The 16,022-nt window shown below is 35.3% G+C and overlaps 1 protein-coding gene across 1 annotated transcript in view; it reads left to right on the top strand.

The window, feature by feature from the left end:
- Positions 1–16,022, top strand: part of LOC139771648 (protein amalgam) — an 81,799-nt gene that overhangs the window by 21,291 nt on the left and 44,486 nt on the right. Inside the window, exon 2 of the mRNA XM_071704580.1 lies at positions 11,419–11,516. Within this exon, the coding sequence (XP_071560681.1) occupies positions 11,419–11,516 (98 nt within the window). The remainder of the gene's footprint in view (positions 1–11,418; positions 11,517–16,022) is intronic.

Below are 16,022 nucleotides of genomic sequence, written 5' to 3'. Positions count from 1 at the left end.
ACGTCTATCAGTGCTAGCCGAGAACAATGCCGAACGAAGTGACGACGTTGGCATACTTTTGATGCCGGCGGACGCGACACGCTATGTTACTGCCGCTATGTTTATTCGTTCCATTATAGCACCTTTCGCGGCCTTGGGTCAGAAAAAGTGGTTTCCCTTTAAAAAAATAATCGAGATCTGCAAAAGTTTAACCGTACGAACCGTACGGTGCTTACCGTGGATTGGCCGCGTTTTATGTAGAACATTTTATTATCAAAACTGTAGCGCCCCGCGAAGGAAAATTTAGTTGAGCCGCTAGCTAATTTACATGATATCAACTGTAACAATGATTCTCTTTATAGAAACCGTTTATTGACTTTTGATTAATTGGTCTGGATTTCAGAAGAAATAAAAAATGCAGTCAAAATCGATATTTACAAAGTGGGCCAATACTATTGACAGCTTAACTTGTAATTGTGTTTAAAAATATCATGAGCGGCATCATTTCAGCTGACCTACTTAGGTAAGCACACATCGCATTTCACGCATTGTGTGTAATAGAATAAATCAAGGATGCATATTGTATATCATGTAGTTGCGTCGAGTCTTTTAATCGTGAACAATCATGTATGTACATATAAAGTAGGTGGTAGAATTATACAAGTAAATGCTCGTGTATAATTTTTATTTGTGGGTGAATTTGCAGAGAAAGAGAAGAGTAAGTTCAGTTATCATAATTAAGGATATCTGCATAATAGTAACAGAGACATGCGGATAATATGGCCATTAACGTGAAGAAGATCAATTAAATTTAATATCTAGAAGATTGAAGCTTCATATATTATTAATTATTATAGATTATTAAGATTAATGAATAATGAAATTTACATCAAATTTGTCGGCCTTGACGCCGATTTCAAAACCATTGTGTCTATCTAAAATCAAGTGTCGTGCGTGTTCTTAAAGCTCTGCCCTAACAATAGCGGGACGGATACGTAGAACGTCGTCGGTCCCGTTTATCAGCGCCGCTATGCGTTCAGTCAACGACCGCCAACGATTCAAACTATTCGCGTTGCCAAGTTTATTACACGATTCTACGGATAACAACGTTGCGAATAGCTGGCAGCATAATCAGGTATGAGTTTCGCGCGCCGATTACGCAGTGGATCCGAAGCGGCTAAACTCGATTAAGCAGACGACAGCTCAGGTTCTAGTTGGGATTAGGATCAAAGTCCGGGGTTTATGGGACACGAGATGTCTGGTTTAATGCCTTGAGGTTCCTGGCGTGCGTTCTACTATCACTCTCTCTCTCTCTCTCTCTCTCTCTCTCTCGCGCGGTCGCCTCTCCGATCCGTATTCCGATGATTCGCGCTGCGAGTCCCGATCCCTCGGACCTGCGACCTTATCAAAGTCGGGATGATTCGTGCCTAGATTCGTTAGTGCTCTCTCACCTTCGCCCACGCGTTTATTCGTTAATTAATCTGATTTGCGTATACACACGCTGCCGTCGCAAATCGCTGTCGTCGCGCGAGTACGCATTTCCAGTTTATGTCGTCGTGACGTTATACGCGATCAGTCCTCACGCGCCGTTCCGTCCATTTGTGGCGAACCAGCACGTGATGAAACCGCTTCGTGACTTTCTGCCATATCTGCGACCTATCAGATCGAAAATCTCTGATACCTTTTTTCGCCTACCTGAACAGACCCTTGTTTCATTCGGGTGTGCAAAGCCGGGACGCGTAAATTATTCGTCGCTAATTACCAGGAGAAACGTATCAGAACGTCACTTCACAATCGCGTTAAGTATCTCGTGACAGAGGAGCGCCGCTCGAAGAGGCAGATAATATAATCACGGAGCCTTATGAATTGTTGTATCAGATTTTAGTGATAAATTACGCACCGTTAATCAGATCGTTGACTGAGTATATTTTTGTATTACACACGTTAAAAGAGGATATGGTCAATTCAGGAATAAGATAAAAGTGAAGATAAAAGTAGTAATAGATCAAAGATATGATCTTGTTAATAAAAACTGATCATTATTCTTTGTCTTCAGCGATTTAATTCTTAATTATAACGTAAAACTAAGTTTGCAATTTGATTGTTCCAAATTTATTTCTTAACGTCCTTTTTAACAGAGTTATATTAAACGAGAATTGAATTGAATTTCAGAGAATTACTTTTATACGGCGTACTTTGAAAACAAGAAATAATTTTGAACTGCACGAGCAGCACGTTTGAAATATTTCGAATATAAAAGTTTATAAGCATCACACGATTTGCTTTTTAAATTTTAATAATTGACGAAGATAAAGTTAGCATTGTACCGTCGTAACCCCGTTAATGTGACAAAATGCCTTATGAAATATTGGAGCGTCAATAGAATTTGTCGGTGAGGAAAGTAAATGATTTATTTTCGCGTGACGATAATTCCGGGAACCTACGGCTGCTCGAAACTGCTACGATTGCGGGGATAATAGGAAGCATTGTAGAAGGACACGCAAGAACGGAGACAATCTTGCGTATAATATTCCCAAGAACCGTTAACCGTTTAGCTTGTTATACGCAGCGAGTAAATTTCCGGGGCGTCTTTGTGCCCCTCTCTAACTTTTCTGCCGGCAGCGCCGCGAAGATCGCACTTGGAAATAATTAAACCGTGGAACGTGCTTTGGCGCGAAGGGGGACACTGAGGAAATGCCCATTGTTATTCCGAGAAGGCGCCCGATGCTTCCTCCGTTATCGAGGAATTAGACGGTAACACGAGGAATTAAACAAGGATTTGAGAGAAAAGGCGTAATAAAATCATTAAAGAAGTGATGTACGGATAAAGACGAGAGCTATCGGGGATTGCAGTAAATGGCCAATTGCTTTAACGAGAGTCCGGGTAAAGGGATCGTTGACTCTAACACGTGAGGATCTAGACATGTTTAACTTCATTAGGGAAACTAAATCGCTCGGATATTTACATTATGATTTGGATAATGCAGTGAGAAAAGTAAGATTATTATAATTTACGCGAAATGTAAGTGATATTTTTTGTCTTACATTTCGTGAATTTATTATCTTTTTAACTCGTTACTCTAATATTTTTTATTGTTTTACTTATATACATCCTGGAATAAAGCAAATACATTTTTCAAATTAAATATTTTAATCTAATTAATATCTCAAATATTTTATATAAGAGAATAAAAAAATATATTGTATTATTTTATTTATACGCGTGTTCGGGTTATCTTTATAAATTTATTAAAATCTAATATATAAACTTTTATTATATTTAAATAAATTTAATCAATAAAAATTTAAAATTCTTATTGCAACACATATATTTATATATATTTCGATTACACTATTTAAAAAAATAATTTATTTCATTAATCGGGTATGAACTAACGAACCAATACTGGCTATAATATTCGTTGCAATTGATTCTCTCTCGTATCTTGATCAGCCCGATCTGTGTAACAATTCCATCTCGTGTAACGTACAATATCGCGCAATATCCATATAACCGCCATGCGATCAAATTTCATCCCCGATTTTCATGTTGGTACGTATATATTTTTGAGATATTTTTCATGATGTTATGAGACGAATAGTGCACACCACGTAAAGAAGTGCGACTACTTCATCTTTTCTCCGAGTGCTCCGGAGACGCGATTTTGCCGCAGAGTGAAGGAATCACGCCGACTGAGATTGTTTTCCAATTTGAGAGATACGATTTATATAACAGCCCGCGATCGCAGTGAGTGTAAACCTCCATGGAATCCCAATAGCCTCAGGGGCAAACAACGAAGTGAAGTACTGTGTCTGTGCTCGCTCCTTGGGCGATCGTCGAAATCGTAACGATATTATTGATACTAAACAATTTTTATACCCGCGTCGATAAACGTGGGCTTCTCGAAAATCCCCCTTAGGGAATCACCCCTTAGACCACCATAATTTTTCGACAATCGGTTCATCGTCGGTTTGAAAATTCTTGCTAGAACTGTAGAATTTCCACCATAAACGTGTTGGAGTGAACGTTTAAGAAATTATAGAATCTTATTTCGAAGTACGATTCCACTTATTTTGAAGTACGATCTCCTTCGTTTTTTAAGTAAACTGTTATTGCATCGCTTTTTACATTTTTCAAATATCTGCTATGCTATTTATCATTGTCGCAAAGTTTAATAGCGTATCGTAATATAAAGCTACTTCGGGCCAGCCACGGAGTTTGCGCCATAGTAAATAAATATTGTAGTATTATCTAACATCCAAGAAAATACTTCGTTAATTTTAATTTCGTTATTCATGAGACATATCCAATATCCACTGTTGCTTACCGATTATTTTCCTCGACGCTGACCGATTGCCTTTTACCATATGCAAAGTTACATCTAAATATACATATATATTGTTGCGCCCGTTATAACTAAACAGTTAAGGATACTTTGAATTAAATACCAACTTGAAAATATAAAAAGAACGCGAAAATACTTTGGCTACATAACCATCGACTTTTTCGTACAAACTAATGTTTTTTTATGCGACAGGATGCGACTTGCAAATAAGTAAATAATTTTATTTAAATTAAAAGTCGAAGGTTATTTATTTAGCCAAAGTATTTTCGCGTTCTTTTTATATTTTCAATTAAGTTGCATATTTTATTTGTGCGTACATTATTAACCCTTAGCTGGCACTGTGGTGTATTAAACGCCCAAGTTCAGCTCTAATTTAAGCCCCCCTATAGTACGAAAATGGTAGTAAAAAATGGAAGAGTTAAAATATAAGAGTTATGAATTTTTGAGTGAAAACAGTCATTTTTTCGTTTTCTTATACGTTCTCCAATTTTTTTCATACTTAATATTACATTTTATTAAAATAACCTATGACATTTGTTAAAACAACATTCAAAGACTATCTTGGAATTATTTTAAGTAAAAAAATCAATAGCTTCCTCCCAGCAAGCATTTTAGTGGTGGGGTCTGAAACGGCCCCAGTGTGCCAGCTAAGAGTTAATTTCTTTATAAAAATTACCTAATTGAAGAAAGAAAGAGAAAGAGGAAGGAAGGAAAAGAGAGGGATAGAAAAGGCTAAACATAAAAAAGTTGACGAAAATATTCTAGCCTTTGAGTTATACGTATTATCTTTGTAAGATATAACGTATATAATCCGAAATCATTAAGATAAAAAAAGTTTTTGATAGCCATTCGTCACATTAACATCTGATATCAAACGTACATGATGCATAAATTACACATGCACGCACACACGCACGTATGCATATCCACACCTACACATAGTTCTATATATAGCGGCAAGCCAAGATTTGTAACATATAATTGCATGAGAATGACAAAATGTACTTTACGTGCAAATGTTAATGGCATTACTATTAGCGATGTGTACACAATGGCCACAACCGTAGTTGCTTCATACTGTTGGTTGGTCAAATTTACTCCAATGAAATATGAACACTTTTATCACGATAAAATAGAAATTTCCATCGCGCCCATATGAATACTGTTACAGACGCGGCGCTGTAATTTAATGATAAAATGTTTTCATCATAGTTAATTGCTTTATAAAATGTAAAACCAAAATAATGTCCTTATTTAGGAAATGGCTTTTGCAATGAAATAAAGTGGCGTATAAAATATTTTACACAATCTGACATGTGATTTTCATGAATTCAAATTCATATTCTTATCAATAAGTTTAACGTGTATGTCACATGATGTAATTGAGTATACTTTGAATACAGCTAAAAGAGTTCAATTTCTTCCATAATTTTATCGCCCTAATTCCTTATATTAAATACCATTTTAGATGGTCTACAACCTGTGATATAATTAGTTACATATGTATGTGCCTTCTGATTCTTTAAGTTCCTTATATATTATATATACAATATGTGAAATTATATATGTTAATAGAATATTATATTTCAATCTAATCTAATATTCTAAATTATTAACTATTATAAGTCGTTAAAGGTACATACTACATATAGACATGTATCATATCTCGCGTATCAAATTCTAAAGTTGGAGCCTAAAGTTGGAGCATTCTAATTTTTGTATTCTTATTGCCTATCTATTCTCTTATTTTTTGTGTAATGTAAATGAAGCAGTATAAAATCAGATAGCTTCCAATGTTTACACCTGTTCGGCTACTAATAGGTAGCGTTCATTGAAGTTCTATATATTATATACTTACACGCGCGTATATAATTACATATATATGTGCGAATCAATCAAAAATTGATTGATTCATAATTCAATATATGTTTATTTCGCTTATCTACGCACAATAGAAATAAAAGGACAGCCTTAATCCCGGCTGCACGGCCGCGGAGGGGAAGGTCCATATTACATTCTCGAAATACACGGAATCTGGTATTCTTTTTACGGTAGGATGAAGGAATGATAGATAGTATCGCGAAATTTCCAGTTACCAGGTACGTGCAAGTTTGTCTCATACGTGTGCAGCTCTGGCCCGTAGCCCACGCCGACGCGCAGGATTGATGAGCTTCGTGGTCGGATATTGTGCCCGAAATAAGAGATACCGGAAGCTGTCACTCTCGGCTCGGGTGAAGCCGTCGCGTATACGCGCCGTGGCGCTTGCTTGCCTGCCTGCTTACTTACTTCTTCGATTAGGGACCGCCGACTCTTGCATTGTTCATGAGTATAATTCTGGAAACGGTTTGGTTCCGCGCGTTTGGGTGTAACCGTTTCACGGGTCATCGCGACGGGTATTGATCCTTCGATCTTAGATAGGAGACGTTACGTTTATTTTCAGGAGGGACCCTGATGCCTCTATCAATGGTAATACGCGAACGTGCGGGGATTCGGAACTCCTTTTATCCACTATCGTTTCCTCTCTCTGTACCGGTTCCCCTCTGTCCGTTCCTTCTGTTTATCTCCCTTGCCCTCTTCGCGCGTACGGATCTTTCCATCTGGATTTACATAGATCCCGGGTTGGACTGAAGATTACACATTCGGATATGTTGGACTTTGCCGGTCTGCGTATGAAGGCAAACCAGAAATTCACATGCTCTCAAATATAGTTTTCGAGCGTATCGCGCGACTTAAGTGGAATACATTAAATTAGTATACGCAAATTATTAAAGAATACTCGCTACTGGTTTTAGACATGTGACCTGATCAGAAAAAAAATCAGTAAAAAATCGATAAGATAAAAATAACAGATAAAAATGAAAGAATGTCACGAGATATATATGCGTCTTTATGTTGCAGCTAAGATCGATATAGATAAATCACATTTTATATAATTTTCATGAAATTTGACTGTCCTATTGACATATCCTCAAATACTGTCCTTTAGTCAATTTCTATTCTAAATATAAATATCATCATTCGTGTTTTATTAATAATAACTGCAATATTGCCAATATTTTATCTTTAGAATGCATACTTTGAGAAATATATTTTTTGGCATCTTTTATATTAACAAAAATTTCTATAAATAACTGTTTTACATGAAGCTTGCCAGGATACAAAAGTTTTTTATAAGTACAGAAAAAAAGTACATTGTTGTCAGCAACATTATGTTGATGTGCATATGGAATAGAATGGAACGTAACCGACGTAAACGAGAGATTTAAATTTAATTAAAACTGTATTATAATGCACATTGCATATCTTAAGCAGTCTCGTCGACTTGCAATATATTTTGTATCTGTTTCTTACCAGAATAATTAGCTTCAGTTCGATTACCGAGATACTATCGATCCAGAACATCTTTGCGTGCCGATCTTTATTTTCCATTTACTCGGTTTACCATTAAATCAGATTAGATTGCTATTTAAGGGAGGGAGTGTGCTCATTATTTTTCATTTTAGTTCTTCGTGAATCGGGCTATATTAACATATGATTTATAACTTCAATTTAATCTTTGACGGTTTGCGATACTTAAAAGATTACTTTATGAAATACGACACTAATGCAAGCACTTTCACTAGAAATACAGTATTGTATGTTGTTTAAATAATGTTAAATATATTATAAACATGTTATAAGTTTTCTGATATAGTTTATAAAGTAGTGATAAAATAATAAACGTTAATTTTGCTACGTAAGATCACTAATATAATTTTATTTAATACTTATGTTAATTGTTGAAAAACTAGATAATGCTAATTAATGTATAATTATAATTTATAAACTTTAATATATACATATATATATATAAAACATTAATATATAAATAATATGATGTGTGTGTAGAAAATTTTCTTTATCTCTCTCAAAAGCAAAAGTTTCATTGACGTTCAACTGCACATTTTTACTACACAAAAATTGATTTCAAAATTGAGGACTCTGCAATTACTTATAAATGTATGACTTTTATCATTCTCTGATAATTACATTGTTAAAATAAATTGATTACATGTGTCAGCGGATAATCGAAAAGTTAATTCAAATTTTAAGAGGATTATAAATACGTTTATTCATGCATGAAGGCTAGATTAGAATCCGGCGTTAAGAAATTAGAATTTCGTATTGCGACTTTGTGATTACATTTGAAATATTTTAAATCGATTTTGATACGTAGATACGACTTTATAAAACATATACAGATGTGTAAATGCTTTACTTTATTAGTTTAATCTATATCTCGTAGTAATACTCGAATGAATATTTAAATTATTGAATATTTAAAATATTTGAAAAAATTTAAGTAATTTTTCTCATGCAAATTTTTTCAATTTTTATTTATATTATTCTATATCCATGGATCTTTTAAATAATTTTTAACAAACATTTTTTAATTATATCTATCAATTATATTCGTCTGTTTTTCAACAATTTAAATTTTAACATTTCGCTATGTAACGATTTTTGATTAGCAGAAATCTGTAAATCAATAGTTCATATATTTTTGTAAAATAATTTTACAAAATAGGTCAGCTAAATTTAATCAGACTATATGTTATAGATCATATCTTCATATCACATAGAAAGAAGCTTTTACATAGATTGTCGCTTAGAAAAAAGATACATTCTAATAAAGTTACAAATTTGTTACCCGTTTTTCTTAATGTAAATACTATAAATAAAAAATTTATTATTTATAAATAGCACGCATACTTGAATTAAATACTCGCTGTTGTTTTCATCTTTTTTAAATGTAGAGATCTTTCGAATATATTGGAAACTGATATCCGTGAGTTTTAAAATCTTAATTTAGCAACTTCTTTCATGGCGAAATTTATGAAAACATAGCGGGTATTAATGAATGTATAATAACCTTCTTGCATGCACAAGTATAAATCTTTTATGAAGACAAAAGAAACTTAATAGTTTAAAATAGACATCATACGTCGAGTTTTACATCTCGCATAAGTTTCATGTAAACATCGTGAATTATATACATAAATATATTTTCTAGCATCTAGCTGTATAAACTTAATAACAATAAAACATTATTCATTAGACAATATATTATAATTGACTTAAATTTGTCATTTCATTGTTTCGCTGATAAAAGTAATTCATCAAACTATTAAGAGATATACTAGATAATAATAAATTGACATGTAATACAAGAGAAGATTACATAGCTTTCTTATACTATGTATCAAGCAATTAGTATTTACAATGTAATTTATTTGTGAAATCGAAATTATATACGATAGCGACTACGTTTTGTCTGTCAGACGAACAAGATTAAGAGACCGTTTTACTGCACGGCTATATTCGTAAATGAGCAACGGTGACTGACGATGCATGAGGGCACTCATTGCACTGACAGACGTGCGCAATGTACCTGATCTTGTAAACGACCGCTTGTCGCGGATCATGAATCGAGCAATTCGCAATAATTGACAGATCTTATTCATCTCACTCTTCGACGAGATACTGTACGATGAAACTTATACCAAGCTTAATAAAGCATCTATGAATATGCGCGTGAATATGGACTTTGGTATAATTACTGTAGCTTGTTATATTGATGAGAAAGGATGTATTCGTAGTATAACAATTAGCAAAGGGATTTTTTTTAAAGAGAAACATGAATACGCATTTGGAAATCGAACGATATTGTATTTCTGATAATGTGTCGACCATTTCAATGCCTCTGTCATTTCAAATGCCAGTATTTCATATTCCAGTTGCAACAGTGTAGTTATCGGATATATTTCTGAGATTATTAAATTTGCACAGGACAGCAGAAAAACATAGTTTAAAATTTCAAAATATGATAGCGCTAATATGACTAACAAACGTGTAAGAAAAAAAGACACGACCGCATTGGTTAAAACTATTTTTGAAATTGGTTTGAAAACTATTTTTTGAGAATATAAAAATTTGTGCAATGAGAAGGAAGAACAAATACGATCATGAAAAAGTTATAAACAGATGTGCTGTCAACTATAAAATAATTCATTTATCACGTCTCTTCGGATTTCGAAAATCTGGAGAATCAAATATTTGACGTGATATTGAATATGCAAATATCGCGTGCGACAATATCGATTCTCTAGGTGAGAGAAATACTTGAACACATTAAATTCCGGATTATAACGGCGTGATGATGCACGTACCATGCATCTATAAACTGTTGCTAACTTACTTCGTATCATCACGCGTAGTTTCGTAAGTATACTACCTCGTCTCGAAAATTTTCTTTGAAGTAGTAATTGGCTTGCTTATTAATGGCCTCTTAGAAGTTTCTAAACTTGATGAGCGGGCCGTCTATAAAGCTGAGCTTAATGAAAGGAATTTTGTTATATATTGGACAAACAATCTTGTCACTTTCACAATAACGTTTATCTCATTACCGTAATAAATTTTACCGCAAAATATTTCGGTGATCAATGTGAGGAAATTAGTAAAAATCGTTATATATGGATCTACGTTAAATAATCTAATTATGAATTATTATTAGACATTAACATATCATTATTTGCCGTCAGAATATAAAGGGAGTTTGCTCGCTCACTTGCATTTCAAATCTTCGTAACTATTATATAAAAACGCAGTAGAAACGATTGTTTTTGAGTCTTTCCGGCTGATTTCTAATAAGAGAGTTACTTGGCAAATGTCTAGTCACACTCCAAAAATTTGGAGTGTGACTAGACATTTGCCAAGTATAACTCTTATTGGAAATCAATAAAATTATTGCGGCGCAACGATATGATCGGCGTGCGATGATTTCGAATGGCCTTTCTTTTTCCAAATCGAGAGCACACAAAGAACATTGTAGAATTATAAAGCGCCAGGCTTAGTCCTCGCTTGACCCGCTTACGTTAACTCGCGCTATTCACTGCCGAGTTCCTCGAGTACTTTGCAAACTTCGGCGCGCACGTAGGTGGGCTATAAGTATAAGTACTAGTAAGTAAGTATAAGAGTATGTATACCGCCGTTTATACGTAGAGCGTTCGCGCGATAGCGTGATACTTAAGTCGAGGACGTTCACGTGTTACAGATTTACCCAGGTTTGGCCAACCGTTGAACAATCTCACAGTCTCGGTGGGTCGCGAAGCCATTTTCACCTGCATCGTCGAGGGTCTCGGACCATACAAGGTGAGACGCAACATCATAACCCCGGCTATCCTATTTCCACGCGCGGTTGCAGCCATACATTCCGCTGTGCTGCCGTTGGCAATTGCACGCCGCGTTGCGCGCGCTGATGTCTCTCCGTATGATTGGTATTTGGGGTTTTGGCCGTGCAAATTTCATTAGACATCCGTGATAAATTATAACGCGATATCATCTATCGAATTTCGAAATGATCCTTCTTTTTTAATCGATAAAATTGATGAAATTTTCATCAGTTTGATTTTGACAATAACAAACATGTTAACTCTTTATTGCAACTTTCCACTAATTTCATTTTTGAAAAAAAAGAAGACAATTTTTAAACTCATTTTCAATCAATTTTACATCAAAATTATACAATTCACGATTAATGGAAGTTTAATATGAGCGGCTTTCATTTTCCTGTTTGGCCAGCCGGCAGCCCCGTAAATATAAGATGAAAATCAGATAGCGAGAGTTCGCAGTAAGTTTACTATGCAAATACAGAGATCTTTATCTCTAAATTACGAAATCACGTCGGTTACTCTCATGCCAAAACATAGATACGCTGTAATTTGCGATTTAGAAAATTGGTACTAAGACGCTTTGAGCGGCACGGCGACGTCATTACTGAACTACGCTCGCAAAGTTCTGCACGGGACGGGGAGAAGTTAACAAACAGGACAAATAAATTCAAAGCGAGGGATTGGAGCGCGAGGATCACAGTGCGTATCTGAACAACTCCATTTAAGTAGAAATAAAATCTCGTGGGGTGTGTGTGTGTGTGTGAGTTCAGCAGTTTGTTAAGCGGCTCCTCTCTCTCACCCGCCGCCGTCGCGCGTCGCGTCGTCTTTCGGCCGATCGTTTCCCTGTCGTTCGTCTGTCTCTCTTCCCTCGTTTTCTACTTATTTCCCATCCTCCTCTCGGGCGAGAGATCGGGCGCTTCTCGTGGAAATACCCTTTTCGATTCTCTGTTCTCTTGCCAGGCACGGCAGCGCGCGCTCAAACCGCGTATGGAGGAGTTATAGTTTTATAGATAACGCCAACCTCTCGCAACCGTGGAAATGTTTTCGCGATAAAAATGCGCGAAATTGTTTTACGGCATCGCCGGAATATATGTGTGCGTATGCGTGTGCGCGTATATGTATAGGCGTTCGTTCGCGCGCGTTCGAACGGAATCGATGCATTATCCTTACGGTTGGTCAACGGCACCTCTGCGGAAATGAAAACGGCGAGTCACGTTGGCCGCCGCCGATACTCGCGAAAAGCGTTTGGCGAAAATAATAAAAAGCGCGTGCCACTTTGCCCGGACGGGACACAAAGGGGTGCGCTTTCGATAATCGATGCCGACGACTGTCGCCGCGAAATTAACGCTTTTTAGCGTAACTCGTTTTAGCACATGGCAGTCGCATACGGCGCGGTTATAACCAATATCTCGTAATTGGTTCTTTGCGCCGACGGTATTGCAATCCTTTTACATCGCTAATAATAAGTTATTAATTTCCTCTGATAGGACATGTTATTAAGTGGAGAGCGGACTCACAGTATTATCATTTTAACAAAGAAAAGAGAGAGAGAGGGGGAGGGAGAGAGAGACGTAAATATATGTTTAAACAATAATAACGCAAAGAGAGCGTACGTTAGTGCAACGACGATGCTGACATCGAGTTTATTTATATTTCAAGTTGCAACATGAGTAATGGTGGATTTTATGTATAGTGACTCCTGTGAGAGGGAAGAAACATCTCGGAAATTCTCCGGTGCTTTGAAATAATAAAGCGTCTTATTACGACTTGTAAGGTGTTACGACTCGCACCGTGTTATGCAGTACATGATGGCACCAATTCTCCTAATTAGCAACAAACATGTCACTTATATGTTGTACGTCTTCGCGTTATAGTCGACTTTAGAACGATTTTAGAAGCAACGATTTTGGAAATCGTCGTTACCCAGGTAGCAGAGTGACGTCAAATGACGTATTAATTACGTCTGTTTTAATTACGTCTTTAACGTCAATAAAACGTCATTAAGACTTCTTTAGACGTCATCCTGCTACCTGGGTACTCATACACTATGTTTTCGTTATCATAATTAATAAATTAATTTAGCAATTAAGAATTGGAAAATATTTTATTTTTAAAATACATTTTTAAAAACAAGATAAAAAAGATATAAACAAAAGATGTAAATAATTGAAGTATTTAATTTGGCATTATATTTGTTAATATATTAAATTAATTGTTAAAATATAAAATATATCTAATTATTAACAACATAAGTATTATTTTTAAAGAACAATTAGAAGATAAATACTATAATTCAAAAATTAGTTACATTAAAGTTTGTATTAGAAACGATTGTATTTTACATAAAATTATAAAGTAACAGTTAAATCTTGACATGAACGTACTGTACAAATGTGAATGTGTCGCCTAGTTGATTATAATTAAAAAATCACCGGAAACTTTTTATTCAAACTTGATATTTCTGGATTAATCATGCACACAGCTTGTCAGTGATCCATTATATATTAAATTTTGCTGTAACTTACTATGCAAGTCTACGTGCATAAGTTATCAAGAACTCTAATTTTTTTATTATTTGTTTAAACAGTATTGATTTATTAAAAATCTTAGATAAAAGATTTCAATTATTAGTAAAACAAAGTTAAATAGTAAAATAAAAAATAAAATATAACAACTTAACTGTTTAAAAATATTTTTTAAATTAATTTTAATATAAGCAAAATCCGATTTGATATTTAGGTTATTTTAAAAGTTATAAGATATCCTGCAGTCGATTACGATATTCTTTATATACATATTTTATAATTTTAAGAAATTACAAATTAAAAGTGCTAATTGTTTCATTAATAAGCACATTGAAAAATGAACAAGATAAATTCAATTATCCTTTTTCGTAGGAAGTAATATATTTTTGCCCAAATCTTATCAGAAAATAGGGCTCATCCGATGTGCTTGCAGCTATAACATTTTCATTTTTATCGTACCTTATGAAGTGCGGAAATAAGGGTGCTTTAGAAATAAAACGATTTATGTATTATCCCGACTCTCCAGCAAATTTTAAAATTTCATTAAAGGGCCAAAATTGCTTCCTGTGGAAGTGGGAACAGTGTAAGGAAAGGAGGCACCCCCAGCGAAGTATTTTTACGGTCCTAAATCTAATTGAAGCTGGGTCCTTGAAACTCGTTAGGCTTCGTAAAGATTAGCGCTCGGAAATTTTTTTTCCTTTAGATAATCATGATTTCAGCTTTATGTCAACGTGCACTTTTTTATTCCGTTATTCCGAATAAATGCAAAATCGCACATAGCGTATTATACAACATATCTGTGCGATATATAATAATAAAAAAATGGCATTTGAATAGAACGCTATATCTAAAATATGAAAATTATTGACTTGTTTGCGTCCTGAACTGATTTTCAAAATGTTTTGTCTTCTATAACGATTTTAAAATATAATTAAGACTTGTGCTATGTTAAAACATTAATTAATTTCTAAAAAGACATTAAAGTAGTATTGTGCCGGGGCAACCTGTATATTTCACAATTTTCCATAATTGCCTTGTTGCATAACTTTTACCTCAAGCACCATGTTTTCATCTATTGGCAAAACGTCCATATGTTATATTGTGAATGTTTGCAACTGCCCCATCAGATTACGAGTTTGATCTCGCAAGAGCCAGCCGTGGCTGCCAAATGGTTATACACCGTCATGTGCCATCTATTGCTACGCCGCGAACAAATCTCATTTTCCAGACAAAATTTTATTTCCTTCGAAATTGGACGTCGGAAATAAGCATAATTTTCCATCGACTCTGTATTCGCATTAGATACAATTACATATCTATAGCTAACGTAAATATGCGAATTACGTAGGATTAATTTAAAAAAAGTATATGATCGGATTTAAAAGGTCTTTCGAAATTTTGAGCTTTTATCAAAAATCTATAATGTCCTCAGTTTCCGTTTTCAATTACGCTAAGACGTCAAACTTAGCGCGACTTTATACGGGTTGTTTCGCGTCGAGTAATGCAACGCTTACGACTAATATTCTCCCGAGAGAGCAAACTCTCGAAATCATTACGGCCTGTTGCAAACGTATTGTGTACTTCCTCACTGTAGCATTCGGCAAATTGCGCATCCATGAGAGGCACGGTAACGCGGAATATTCCACAATCCCTTGACGACCCTTGATTACTCGGTAGTCCTTACCGACACGACGCGCGATTTCCCGCACATATCTGACGTCGGCCCTAATGTGACGGACTTTGGATCAAGGTGCTTAACATTCGGAGAATGCTGGCATATCTAATGTCTCTCTCGCGGTCAATAGTTCGGAATTGGCGAGAAAGCCGACGCTGATGCGAGCACACGGGAGAGAGAAGTCGCGTTCATGCTCGCCCCTGTGATTGTTCGTGCAAACAAACCGCAGTATTAATTATTCGCGATACTGGCGGTTGCATTGAGCGGAGCGGCAGTCGGCCGGATA

The sequence above is a fragment of the Temnothorax nylanderi genome, unplaced genomic scaffold (genome assembly GCF_030848795.1).
Source record: "Temnothorax nylanderi isolate EJ_2023f unplaced genomic scaffold, tnyl_v1.0 TNYL_tig0042_pilon, whole genome shotgun sequence".
NCBI lineage: Eukaryota > Metazoa > Arthropoda > Insecta > Hymenoptera > Formicidae > Temnothorax > Temnothorax nylanderi.
This window is presented reverse-complemented; position numbering and strand designations above follow the sequence as displayed.